This window comes from Psammomys obesus, unplaced genomic scaffold (genome assembly GCF_907164565.1).
Source record: "Psammomys obesus unplaced genomic scaffold, mPsaObe1.curated_primary_1811, whole genome shotgun sequence".
Lineage (NCBI taxonomy): Eukaryota > Metazoa > Chordata > Mammalia > Rodentia > Muridae > Psammomys > Psammomys obesus.
The window spans coordinates 3,966,334-3,980,666 of record NW_026596158.1 but is presented as its reverse complement, the minus strand read 5'-3'; the positions used below and the strand labels follow the sequence as shown (position 1 = coordinate 3,980,666).

General features: G+C 52.1%; 1 protein-coding gene across 1 annotated transcript in view; it reads right to left on the bottom strand.

Moving 5' to 3' along the window:
• Pepd (peptidase D) overlaps positions 1-14,333 on the bottom strand; it is a 132,259-nt gene that overhangs the window by 116,695 nt on the left and 1,231 nt on the right. Inside the window, exons 2-3 of the mRNA XM_055594982.1 lie at positions 7,498-7,681; positions 5,455-5,582 (exon numbers count right to left, since the gene is read on the bottom strand). Of these exons, the coding sequence (XP_055450957.1) occupies positions 5,455-5,582; positions 7,498-7,681 (312 nt within the window). The remainder of the gene's footprint in view (positions 1-5,454; positions 5,583-7,497; positions 7,682-14,333) is intronic.

Below are 14,333 nucleotides of genomic sequence, written 5' to 3'. Positions count from 1 at the left end.
AGCACACACAGCCTCGTTCACCAGGGGGCCAACCCTGCAGGCCCCCTCCTCCACTCAAGGTTACCCGTTCTGCATCAGACAGTGAGCTGTCTCAGCAAAGCAGGGGCAGACTACGGGGACACTCTGAACTGTCTCAGACCCAGCTGAGGGGCTCCTGTATTCTTGAGACTGCTGATACCTGACCAATCAGGTCCTGGGCTTTAAGCCCATCACTCAAGAGCTCTAAGTTCCCAGGATACACTACATGTAGAAAACAAAGGGTGTTCACGTGGGTTCAGCAACTGGGAGAGAGTGCCTTAGGCACGATCAATCCTCCAGTCTACCAGCTGCAGAAGACGTCGGCCTTCCGCTCACAGGCACACCTTTCCACAGCTCAATGGTAGAGTGCTCGCCCAGCTTGTGCAGCCCAGATTCACTGCCCAGCAGCACACACCACACATACACTTGCACGCACACAATCACTCACACACTTCTTTCAGGGAAGCATGGTGATGATCACCTGTAATCCCAGCACTTGGGGAGGGCAGGGGCAGCTATGAATCTGAGGCCAGCCTAGGCTACACAGTGCCATTCCACCTCAAGAGAAAAAGGAGCCAAGAGGCAACGAGAAGAGATGGCAGAGGAGACATATTGAGGGTCTTTCCAGACAGGAGCTCTAAGTGGGGCCCGCTGAGGCCCTCAGCTGACCCTCACGGACCTCCACTTTCTATTGCTACAGCTCACAGCTGAAAGTATCTGCCAACCTCTGAGCTGTCTGTCTCCGCAAGCTCAGTTTGAGCAAGGAGATACGGCCAAGTGGATGTTATGAGGGCAGTGTCTTAGTGTTTCTATTGCTGTGAAGAGACACCATGAGCACGGCAACTCTTATAAAGGAAAGCACTTAATTGGGGCTGGCTTAGAGTTTCCCAGGTTTAGCCCATCATCTTCATGGTGGGAAGCTCGGTGGCACTGGACTGGCGAGCAGCAAGGAAGAGAGTGAGACTCTGGGCCTGCTCTGAGCACCTGAAGCTCAAAGCCCACTCCCAGTGACGTGTTCCCTCCAACAAGGATGCATCTCCTAACGGGGCTTACCCGCTGGGCCTATGGAGTCCAGTTTATTCAAACTACCACATTTCTCTCCCTGGCCCCCCATAGGCTTACAGCCATATCATAATGCAAAATGCATACAGTCCAATTTCAAAAGTCCTAAGTTCAAAGTCTCTTTTGAGACTCATGGCAAACTCTTAATTGTAACCACCTGTAAAATCAAATGAAAAAGCAGATCACATACTTCCAACCTACAATGGCACAGGATATATATTACCATTCCAAAGAGGAGGAACAGGAGCACAGTGAGGAAATACTGCACCAACGCAAGACTGAAAACCAGCTGGGAAAACTCTAAGCTCTGCACTCCATGTCTGACGTCAAAGCACTCTTCAGATCTCCAACTCCTTTCAGCGTTCTTGACTGCAGCACAGGTCTCTCTCTTGGGCTGGTTCCATTCCCTCAGCAGCTCTCCTCAGCAGGGAACCATGACTCTGGCATCTCCAACATCATGGAGTCTCCAAGGCAATCCAGGCTTCACCTTCACAGCTTCACAATGGCCTTTCTGGGCTTCCATGCAGGGACACCCCTGACATACACCTGGCCTCGGCAGCTTTCCTCGGTTGTGGAGGGAGATCCTACTACCCCTTTCCTCTATGCTTGACTCTAAAGCCAGAACCACATGGCCGAAGCTGTCAAGTTCTTCTTGCTGGGGCTGGAACACAGACCCCTTGTTCAAATGCATTTTCACCAGCTGTTTTTGATGGTTTCCTTGACTGCCTAAGCTTGGCTGTCCTAGAATTCACTCTATAGAACATGCTGGCCTCAAACTTAGAAATCCATCTGCCTCTGACTCCAGAGTACTGGGATTAAAGGTGTTTGCTACCAAATTGGAGCACTTTTCACAAGTTGGAAGCTTAGATGGATGGGTCTGGCTCTGAGACCACCACTCCCTTTATTCCAATTAGTATCAGGTTTTTCCATAATCCGTTTACACCTTCTGGTATCCCTTTTCTCCACAATCTGTACATTTTGTATTTTTCCTTGCTCAGCTTGCTCCTTTTCATTATAGACCTCCATAAGATTGGCCACTAATAACCACGTGGCACAGTCAACACTAGGCTGTTTTGAAATGTCCTCTGCCAAAGTTGTTGATCCATAGCTCTTCAATTTAGCTTCAGGCAGACTTTTTTGGACAAGGGCAAAAAGCAGCCACATTATTCACAAAAATATCACAAGAATGGTTTCTAAGCCGCACATTACTTTTCTTCTCTTCTGAAACCTCCTGAGCCAGGTTCCACAGTTCAAATCACCCTCAGCACCACTCTCTTCCACACTCCTCCTGGTCTGGCTCATTAAACCCCATTCAAAGTGTCTAATCGCTTTTCTAACTCAAAGTCCCAAAGTGTTCCACATTTCTCCAGGCAAAAGCATAGTCAGGCCAATCACAGCAATACCCCAGTCCCTGGGATTCTGTCTTAGGGTTTCTATTGCTGTGAAGAGACACCATGACTATAGCAACTGTTATAACAGAAAACATTTCATTGGGGCTGGCCTACAGTTCAGAGGTTTAGTCCATTATCATTATGGTGGGAAGCATGCTGGCAGGCAGCAGGAAGAGTGAGACACTGAGCCTGGCTTGAGCATCTGAGACCTCAAAGCCCACCCCCAGTGACATACTTCCTCCAAAATGGCTACACCCATTTCAACAAGGTCATAGAGCCACTCCCTATGAGCCTATGAGGGCCATTTTCATTCAAACCATCAAAGACAGCAGCAGGTTCTGTTCACAAGGACAGCTTGGGGTGCAGGAAGCACTCTGGGAGCACCTTATGGAGATGAGACCTAAGCAGTTCTTCAAGGTTGGCTGAGTTTCTAGATGCTATGGCCTGGATAAGAAGCGTCAAACGTATATGTTAAAGGCTTGCTCCCCTGTGAGGAAATGCTCAAGAGAGGCTTATAAAGGTATCTTCATCAATGGCTTAACTACTGACAAACTAATAGCTCAATGGGCTTTTAGGAGACAGAGCCTAACTGGAGTAAATAAGTCACTGAGAGGCATAACCTTAAAACAGTATTTTAGCACCCTAGGCTGTCTGTCTGTTTTCCCCTACCCCTTGTTTTCTACCTACTGTGCAACATGCTCCTACCGCTATGGTATTCACCCTTAAGTCAGATCCATGGCAATGAAGTCTACAGACCACGGAATGAAACCTCTGAAATCATGAGCCCAAATAAACCTTTCCTCTTTATAACATCCTCTTTTAAAATCTTGTTTCCCTCGGGTACTTTGTCATAGCAGTGAAAACCTGACTTCCACACTACAGTTCCATAATCCTAAAACTGAGTGGTACAAAGATCAAAAAACTGTTTGTGCTTGCTATGGTCTGAATCTGACCATCCCCCATAGGTTCATGTGGCTGAACATGTGGTCCCTAGGTGAGTGCTCTTCTGGAAGGCTGCAGAACCTTTATTAGCTGGGTCACTGGGGCAAGCTGGGAGACGTGCAGCTGGCCACACGTTTGGTCCTGCTGTCTGCTGCCTAGCTGGCTGCCATGATATGATCTCATGACACACCTGGAGTCACCCCCGCTGTCGTGCCTCCCCAGCCATCATGAGCTGTGCCTTTTGAAACACTAAGCCAGAAGTCATCTTTCCTCCCCTGGGTTGCTTCTGTCAGGTAGTTCGTTGAAATGAGAAAAGTCACTAATGTGTGGACTCTCAAGGTCAGCAAGCAGGACAGAGCCTGGGCCTGACCTCTGCTCCATGACACCTGTGACCTCGGCAGCCCTGACTCATCTGAAGGCTCTTCCATGCTTGTGGCTGGTGCCGCACCAGCTGGAGGCTCTCCAAAGGGGTGAGTATGGGCTTCCTCATGATAGGAAAACTGTGTTCTAACATCCCACCAGAGAGGACAAGGGGCTTCCATGGCCTAGCCTCAGTCACACAGCACCATCCACACAGCCAAGGTCAAACAGGAGTGAACAGATCCCACCCCTCCAGCCAGGCAGATCACAAGCTCAGTGCCAGCCTGGTGACTTTCAGCCACTCAGGGATGGTACTCCTAGTAACACCGTCACTTCACGTTGGCAGCTCAGATACAACCAACCCAACAACACACCACTGTAATGGTGCTGTTTCCTAGGAAGGAATTGGAACACTGGTGCCTCATAGCCACCATACAGAGGCCAGGAGAGGCCATGGGCAAGCCTGACTTCAAATCACAACTCCCACAAGAACAGGCCACAGTGCTGACACAGCAGTCCCCAGCACACTGAGCCTGTTTCCTCTTTATAGAAGGGAAGTGGTAAGGATCTGGTTCCAAATGGAATATGAGCAAGGCGGGCATCAGGCATGGCCTCTCCCTGGCTGTCCAGCTGTCGGCCCCAAAGGCAGCTAGACAAGTCATGTCTACTCCTCATCCTGCCTTGGTCCCTCCCAAGCGTCAAGCCAAGACAACTTCACAGGGGAACCAGAGCTTGCATCTCTCCTGCTGCCAACTCTACCTCAGCTGCATCTCCACAGCAAACCTGGTGGCCCAGGGCCAGCCTGGGATGCTGCCAAGTGGCGTAAAAGCGGGACTGATGCCAATTCGTGGAGCTGAACCCCCCTCCCGAGACAGCAGAAGGGTGACATGCCAGGACCAGCAATGGACGCCGTGGAGTCCGCTCACAGCAGGAAGGGACAGCATACAAAGCACAGCAGGTTTGGAGGACAGCCCTTTAGGAGTCTGGCCCTCTATAAGAGCTCAGAGTCAGTGTGGCAGCCAGGTGCTGTGTCACTCAAACTAGCCACAGACTCACTAGCCCACCTGGTCATGAGCAAGATGGGGCACCAGGTAGCAAAGGCTACAATTTACACATTAGCCTGGAACAATGACAGATGGGAAGACAAGATTCTTTGATCGCTTCAAGCATCCCTGGATACATAGCCTCTGCCTCAGTGCTGCGAGCAGGCGGGAGCGGCTGCCGGGTGTCTTAGAGGGTAGAAGTGGGCCAGTCTCTCCCAGGGAGCTTAGCTTCTGCTCCTTACCCTGGCACAGCCCTCATTCTCCACCATCTCTCACAGAGAGTCAAGGACAGTCAAGGACAGCATGTGAGGCCAAAGACAGGCATTAGTAACACCCTTGAACATGGTGACAAGCCTCAGAAAGGGGACCCAGACAGCACACATTCCCCACAAGCCCATGCAGAAGCAACCACCTACTGTGCAAACGCCACAGGCATTTTTAGTATGCAAGGGATCCGGGCTTTCAATAAACTGTGCCCCCAGCCTACAGCTCTGATCCGACCGCTCTCCCTAACTGAGGTTCAGGGCTGTGAGTCAGAGCTTGCCAGCGAAGGGCTGGCTACTGTCCCTCCCCCACAATGTCCCCACCCCACCATCATTCCCAGCAGGCTTGGTACCAAGGCAGGGACCGCTCCTTACTTTCCCATCCAGGTGGCATAGCTGGGAGGAAGGTTGGGCACAAACAGTGTTGATTTCCCAGTGTCCACATCAATGACACCATAGCAGCCTGACTCGATGACACCGAAGGCCCAGTGGAAGAAGGACTCCTGCAGAGGGAGCAAGACCAAAGCAGAAGCATGAGGTGCAACAGGCAGGTGAGCTGGGACTCAGGCTTCCTCCTGGGAAACGGCCCCAGCCCTGATCAGCCCAGCTGCCGCTGTCCATCCTGCCATGCTGTGGTTTCTCAAGAGCAGACAGGGCCCCTTTGACTCTGCCTCCTACCGTCTCTTAAGAATGACGTTTACTTATGTATTGTGTATCTCTGTGTGTGCCACAGCACAGGTAGAGGGTGACCTGCAGGAATCCGTCCTTTCCTTCTACCTTGTGGGTCCTGGGGATCAAATTCAGGTGGTCGGCCTTGGCAGTGGGCACCTTCATCCACTGGGCCACTCCCCCAGCTTAACTCTTGTCTTTTCTTTTGAATGGTTCAGGTTTCTTGCATGTCCCCGCTTCATCCATCTGAAGGTAAACTAGGCTCATGGCAGCCAGCAGCCGACAGCATCAAGCAAGCACAAGAGCAATTCGGAAACCCACACAGACCTCTATGATACGGGACAACTGGGGACTGCAGGCCTATGGCTGTGAGGACAATGGGGCCATGAGCAAGAGCATCAGAGGGCGGTGATGTGCTGCTGCCATGGACAGGCTCCAGCCTGGGCCAACCTTACCCTTCCTTTCCATACCACCTGGCCCTTCTCACTCCTCTGTGCCCCACTCCTACTCCAAGAAAGCTTCTGGCTACAGTTCTGGGTCTAGAAGCTGAGAGAGAAAATGACCACAACCATGGAGTCAGATAGTTTGGTGTGTGTGCATTCATGCATCCATGCCTGTATGCATGTGTGCATGCATGCATGTGCATGTCTGTGCTCGTGTATGTGTGATGGTACTGGAGACTGAAACTAGAGTGTGTGCATGTGTGTTGGTGGTGGTGGTGGTACTGGAGATTGAAGCTAGAGCCTACTATGTGCTAGGCAGATGCTCTACCACTGAGCCACACCCCAGCCCCTCACTGGAGGATTCTAGGCAGGAGCTCGACCACTGAGCCACACCCCAGCCCCTCACTGGGGTGTTCTAGGCAGGGGCTCTACCACTGAGCCACACCCCAGCCCCTCACTGGGGGATTCTAGGCAAGGGCTCTACCACTAAATGACATTCTCAGTTCTTTTTGTTTGTTTTGTTTTGAGGTAAGGTCTCCCTAAATTTCCCACGCTGGCTTTGAACTAGTGATCCAACTAATTAAGCCTCTGGAGCACTAAGATTATAGGCCTACACCGGGCCCAGCTAGAAGGTAGGGTTCTAATCCAGGTCTACCTATTGGCAGGCTATTTCCCCCAGGCCTGTGTCCTCCTCTCTAAAGTGCGTATGATGTTAGGATCAGTGAGATCAGGCCCAACCTGGGTCACCCTAGCTTCCTGGGCAAGCATTGCTACTCCTGGGGACTTCATGCTGCAGTAATTCTCAGCTAAGTACAGGATGTCTAGGGTGCACACCAGAGTTCCAGAACCTCAGAGTCCCTGGTTCACATACAGGGCTGTTAGGGTGGCAAGGGTGAACATCGGCCAAACCAGGTCACACAACCCTCTCAGCTCTCCTCTTTGCCAGCATTTGGTCCCAGGAACTCAACCTCTCGTCTTCAGCTTATCTTCTGCTGTCCTCCAAAACTGTTGCCATGGCCCAGATCACCCTCTGTTTTACCCATTCCTAGGCACACTATCCTCTTGCTTGTCCAAACTCACCCTGGCTCTTCAGAGCTCACGCCAAACACCACTCCTCCTGCTTGCTCCCCCAGGGATATCTTTGAATATGCTGAGATCTCTGCCCAACAGATAAGGCTGGAGGTGCTGACCCCAGATGTGGATCCCTGCTCCATGCTGCCTCTAGAGGCCCTGGGAACCACCCCCTGCCTAGCCCCCAGCCCCATGCTGGAGGCAGACAGGCCTGTGAGAGTGGGGTGCGGCTCACCTGGCGGAAGATGATGGAGGTATCGGTGCAGTAGCGTTGCATCTCTTCACCTCCCTGCAACACAACAACTGAGCCAGGCTTCACAGCTGCATTCTTCCTCAGCCTCTCGCACAGGCGCTGCCTGTTCAGGGCGAACAGTGCCAGCGGCACCTTCAGGGTCTCATTCCCCAGGGAAAAGGAAGGACTGCAGAGACATGAGAACAGAGAGCACTGGCCAGTTAGCACCGTCGCCCGTGGTCTGGGCGTGCGAAGCAGCTTAGGCAAACCATCCCAAGCTCAACCTACTGGGACCCAGGGAGCATCCTTCACTGACCCAACCAAGGCTACATACACAGGCTTGTCCATCATGCTCTCCACCCTTCTGCTTCTGAGCACCTGGCTTACCCTGGGGATGAGGGGTGAGGGTACCTACTCAGCTGGTAGGTGGGCAAGGCTTGTGGGGGCAAGCCTCTGCAGGGCTAGAGAGACCACTCATGTGCCACACTCCAGGGCTTGCCATCTGCTTTGGGCTTTCTGGACCAGGTGGGAGAGCTGAGCCCTGACCCAGACAGCACTGCCAACCATCATGCACGTGCCATTCTGCTCCCCTGCGCATATGCTGCCAGCCTTATAGCCTATGTTGGTAGTCCTAGGCCCAGCAATGCCCAAACCCTCAGGATACACATACAGTACAACCCCACAGCACTTGGCCAGTCTCCCAGCCTGCCCTCCAGATCCAACCCTAACCCACAACGTCGGGGACCTATTGACTGAGAGTTCCGTAGGTTCATCGGCCTGTGTCCTGCCTCTGGATTCCAGGTTGGTTGAGCCTATGAGAGGCGTGAGGGATGGGAGAGGAGAAGGAGTAAATCAGCACAAAGCTCCCTTGACTCTTTCCCTGGCAGGTCTGTGCAGGCCTCAAAGCAGGGCCCCAGCTCCCCTCTTCTTCTCAGGTTCCCGTCACACTCCTGCAGTTCTGTGAAAACATCCCTGCAACAAACTCCCGGCCTCAGCAAGGGCCCTAACTGAAACAGGCCGTCCACGCCCCCAGGAGACAGACCTGCGTCTATCTGAGTCTGTGTCCTGTGCCTAGCGCCCTGCCTGACACAGCAAGTGCTCGATAAACAGCTGCTGAGTATGCCACTGTCACAGTTAGTGGGGGGCCACCCCCAACTGTACAGATTGGAGGCTGCCACATCAGCTGGGGGGATGGGGAAGGGGAGAACACCTTCACACGCCCGTGGTCTAGACACTTCACTCTTATCCCCAGCACCTGCCCCTCCTTCCTCCCAGGAGAATGAGTGGGAGCTTGGGTGGGCACGAGTACCCGGGGCTTCCACAAAGCAAGGAGGAGGAAAGGGCAGGCGTATCCTGGTAACAGCTTGTAGGCCTGGCTCCCAGCTGGCCTGGCTGACAGGAACTGAAAGTGCACCCTCTAGCACCCTCACCCAGGAACTCGCACACCCTCCCTGCCCTCTCAGTCACACCCATGGAAGAGAGTCAGCAGAGCACAAGAGGGAAGTTCATCTTTACAGGGTCCTCAGGAGCAAATGTAGAGGGATTCCTGTCATGGATGGGCTCCGGCCAAGTCACCCCACCCACAGTACCACTGTCTGAAAATGCTCGGCTGGAGCTTCCTTGCCTCCCATAGCTCCCCTGTCTGCAACACCTCCTTAAGCCTCACAATGTCCCTGGCATGTGATCACCCGAGCTAGAAGGTTCTTGGCCTCTCGGCTAGAAGGTTCAGAGGTCTGAAGTCCCTTCGGACGCCCAGACTTGGGGCCTGCTGCCTGCTTCATATACGGGACTTGAGCGTCTGAACATGTTGGTATCTGAGGGGTCTCCTGGGACAAGCCCCTGGGAGATGAGGGGTGAGCGCACTTACCCTCCACATGTCTCAAGTCCCACCTCGTCCTGGGCTTGGGTTAAAGAAAGGCAGTTTAGCCTGAGGCGCCAGGCAAGGCCATGTGCTCCAGTAACTGAATACTCCAGGACGCTCTCAGGATCAAAAATTACCGACATACCAAGCCCCTGGAGGGAAAGGCAGGACCAGAGCTAAGAGTAACCTCTCCCTGTAAGCTCATCTAATGTAGCACCCATAAAACATTCCCAACTGGTTTCTTCTGTGATGCGGGGGGGGGGGTTGAACCCAGAAAATGGCACATCCCAGGCAAGCACGCCACCCCTACGCTACATCCCCAGTCAAACCCCTTTTTCAATATTGTATTTTCACACAGACTGGCCTTGAACTTGCTCTCTCAGCCATGCAGATCTTGAACTTGCAATCCGCCTGCCCCAGACTCCTGAGTAGCTGTGATTTCAGGCCATTGCCTCTAGGCCTGGCTGCCTAACTGGTTTGTGAAGGTTTTGCTTGTTTGTTTTTTAATTAATTGACGCTTGGGATTTCAAAAGCACAAGCATGTCATTCCTTAGTCCCCAGCATGTCATTCCTGAGTCCCGGCCAAACAAAACACAACCCAGGGATATATTTGAGAGGAACAAAGTGGCTGCTGGACCAGCTCGGGGCTAAAGACATTCACAGGACAGACCCGCCCAGGCCAACCACCAAGGCCTAGGAAGCAGCCAGGGGGTCAATAGCAGACTAAAAACTAATAACTGAGCCAGCCCCCAGGGAGCATGCAAGGCCATGCCACTGCCCCTGTAGCCTAACCCTGTCCCAAACTCCCTGTGCCACTGTCTCAGGGTTTCTGTTGCTGTGGCAAACACCACGGCCACAAGCAACTTGGGGAGGAAAAGGTTTACTTGCTTCCACTCCCGCATCACAGTCCATCATCCAAGCAGTCAGGACACAAACCTCACTGCAGGAGCTGATACAGAGGCCACGGAGGGGTGCTGCTTACTTTACTGGCTTGCTGCCCATGGCTTGCTCAGCCTGCTTTCTTACAGAACCCAGGACCACCAGCCAGGGTGGTGGTCCTGGGTTCTGTAACACAGTGAGCTGGGCCTTCCGTGACCAATCACTGATCAAGAAAATGTACCACAGGGGTGGGAACATTTTCTCTACTGAGGTTCCCTTTTCCAAAATGTCTCTAGCTTGTGTCAATTTGACATTAAAGCTAGCCAGAAGAGCTCTGACCCTCGTCTGCCATTTTGCCATGGGGTGAATGCACAAGGGAGAGATGCCCCACCACCGCCTGTGGCAGGTGGGTGAGCTGGCCCCACCCCTCACTGGCTGCAGCACTCGGGAGAGAGGGCCCTGCACCTCACCTGGGCAGCACCGTAGAGCAGGCCTGGTGGTGAAGGTGCAGATGAACACGCCTCAGGCCTGAGAGCAGAAGAGCTGCCCCTGCCCCTTGCTGGCAGCCGCACTGGGTGAGCTAGCCAGGGCAGTGTTGGAGAGCTGGCCCCGGGGGTATGGGCACAGGAGAGCTGGCAGACTGACCAACTCAGCTACCTCCCAGACTCAGTTCCAGGGCTGTCAGTTGGCCCACCCCAACATCTACCTCATCTATGAACTGCCTGAATGAGTGAAAGGGCCAGTCCTGCAGATCCAAAGCTGCAGGATCTCCGTGACACAGGGCAACAACAGGATATCCAAGAGGAGTCCCCATGAGGATCCAGCACATACAGTGTAGCAGAAGCCAGAGGCCTCGAACCAGACCAACGACTCACTGCAATGAACATGTGCGGGTGAAGATGTGTGGACAGAAGGGTGGACTGTGGGATGGTGTTTTTAAAAATTATTGTTCTCTTCTTTTCTTTGGAGGGTTGCAAGGGCAGATACAAAAGGATGGGGAGATGAGTGGGATTGGAGTGCATGATATGAAATTCACAAAGAATCAATAAAAAGTTAAAAAAAAAAAAAAAAACTAGCCAGCACAACCACCCCCTCTTTTGCCCTCAATGGCCACCTGTAGGTTTCTGACCTAAGGCCCACAGAGAGCCATGCCTAGACTGTTAACACCTTGTCTTCTTGATGAAAAACCACTCCTTTGTTTTCTTTAATTTATCATTCAAATTTGCATTTTATTCAATTATTGGTGTAAGCAACTAGCCACCGAGTCTCGGCAGCAGCACCCACAGCCCTCACCGGTGCTTTCGCTCCACAGCATTGCTGCAACATTCTCATTTACAACGTCTTCACAATCAGGGTCCCTTTCATGTGCACTCCTTCCATGCAAGGTCACCCACCCAGTGCTACTATCAGGTGGGTCGGCTGATACGGCTTCCAAAGCCGTGAGCCAAACTAAAATGATTTTCTTTATAAGGTACCAGCCTTGGGCATGTAGGTACAGCAGCAGGAAACAGGCTAGGACGGCATACAGATTCACCAAAACTACCAGCTCCACTTCGCAGACCGTAACAAGATGCCTATGCTGCGTATGAAGCCACATAGCTAAGCTCCCAGGGAAAGAGGGGCCAGGCAAGTATGACCAGGCACTGGCTCCCTATCTACAGGACGATATTCCTGACTGGGGGGACTTTGGGCAGGAGGCAGGTGCCACACAGCCACTTCCCCCTCTCCTGAGAAGGACTAGAGAACAAGCACACGCACCTCGGGACAAGGAGAGGGCTTAGAAGAGAGAGGATGGAGCCGAGGGAAGAACCAGAGATGGCAAAGGGCACCTAGGCCAGCCTGACTCCACAGGCTCATCTGCTTTCCAGGGCCAGCATGAGGACTTTGCTCAGCAGCGCAAAGTTCACATAGGGTGTGACAGCTTTTGATCAAGACCCTGACAGAATGCTGATTCAGCATGGCAAGTAACTCCTCAGATACACACCCAGGGAAGCTTGTGTGAAGGCCCGTGAGGAATGAGAGACCGTTCTTCATCTTACTCTTTGAATTCTGTCCCCCTTCCTACCCACAACTCCCCTCCTTGGCCACTGCTGTCTCCCAGGAAGGCAGAAGACTCTGGAATAAATCATATGGCAAATGTCCCTTTCATTCGAATGGCACCATTTCACCAACTTCTAATCATAGGGTTGGTGGCCCAAGGGATACAAACCAAGTTGGCCCCTGAGCTCTAAGGATGCCAAGAAAGGGATAACAGAAACCAAGCTCTCAGCTACTCATGATGGGAAGATGAGAAGCTGTGTGCTACTAACACAAACTGAGATTCTCTTGGGGGTTGGAGCAGAAACCCTTCAATGGGAGGCCTGATCACGGGAGGAGGAGCCCTCTGGGGTGGACCTGTAAGTCTGTGAACAATCTTTCAATCATGTCAGAAGACAAAAACATCCCAGGGCCGTCAGGTGAGCAGGCCCCAGGACAAGGAGAATACAGGGCAACAAATGCAAACAGGTCTAACTGCAGCTGAGAGGTCTCAGCCTCTGTACATAGAAAACTCAAAGCATGGCTCAATGAGAAAGCAGAACTACCTTCCAGCAGTGCACAGAATCAGGGGAGTTTCTCACTGAGTCTGAGATGCTGCTTAGAGCTTCTACTGCTCCCCAACTCATATAGGGTACACCTGAGATTCTTACGAGCTGCCCTCTCCTTGGTTTCACTGGGACTCTGTAGGAAAGCAGCTCTGACTCATTGGAAGCCTGTGGCTATGAGTTGGGGCTCATTATACCTGACACTCTTAGTTGGGGGCATGAGGATATAAGCCTGTCATCCCAGTACTCGGGAGGCTTATACAGGAGGATCATGAGTTCAAGGCCTATAAGTAAGTCCCTATCTCAAAAAGTTAAATTTAAAAAATAAACAAACAAACAAAAAAAACACAAGGAATATAGAAGACCCCTTGGCTTGGCACAAGCAAGTCCTGGGTTACAACCCTGATACTTCCAAAACATGGGAGACAACTGACATGCTGACCTATCATGGGAACGCAGCAGTAGGAAGCCAAGCTTTCTGCAGAACATCCTCCAACCTGTCCCCTTAAGGAGGTTGCTGGACTCAGCCAAGCTCAACATTTCCAAGGACAGTTCTACAACCACCCTGAGATTTCTCTTCCCAAGGAGGCCTTGGCCAGCTGTGGAAACTCCCCACCTCTGTCAGCTTTCCCAATAAATATGCCTCTCCAAGACCTGGGTCACCTTTTCAATCATCTTTCGTGATGGCCCCAGAGAACCAGCTCAGTGACAGGAGGCTTTCTTTGAGGGTGTGGCTAGTTCCAATCCAGACTGAGAATCTTCCAGAAAGAAACAAGCCTTGAGGCAGCCTGGAGCCTCAAACCCAAACATAGCTGCTGGAACTGCCTGTGACCACCTGGCCAGCCCAGATGAGCAGGTAAGACCCCATCGATACCTACCCATACTTATTGCAATTCTTAACAGAGGGTCAAAGGCTAGGTGCAAAGTTCTAGTCCTGGCCTCTTGGACTTTGCATAGTTTTCCCCTCTAAGTGTGTCTCACTGTTTAAAGTTTACCCCAGAGATCACCTAGCACAAAGATCATTGCAGAGCACACGCTGCTTGCTGGCTCAAACCAAGAGGCACAAAGTGTAAATGAGAGAATCCCACATGCCCATCAGCTTTAACGGCCCAGGGTTGTTCCTAAAAAACAGCAGGCACCCACTACATGATTGCTATGTTCAACACTCTCCTAACCTTAGGAGCCAACTAAGATGCCACTGGCTCCATTTCCCACATCTCAAACAGAGAGATGCATTTGGTCCTCTAGTTTCCCCATGCTTACCTCAATTCCAAACACAGTATGTGGAGAATTGTGCTCTTCTATCCCTATCCTTCCTAACACCCTCTCCCACTGAAATCACAGCTCATGCTATCAGGCTCAATAAGAAACCAAGTGTCAGTAACACAAGCCTTTAATCCCAGGACTTGGGAGGCAGAGGCAGCGGGATCTCCAAATTGCAGGCCAGCCTGGTCTACAGAGTTGAGTTCCAGGACAGCCAGGGGAACACAGAGAAACCTTATCTCAAAAAAAAAAAA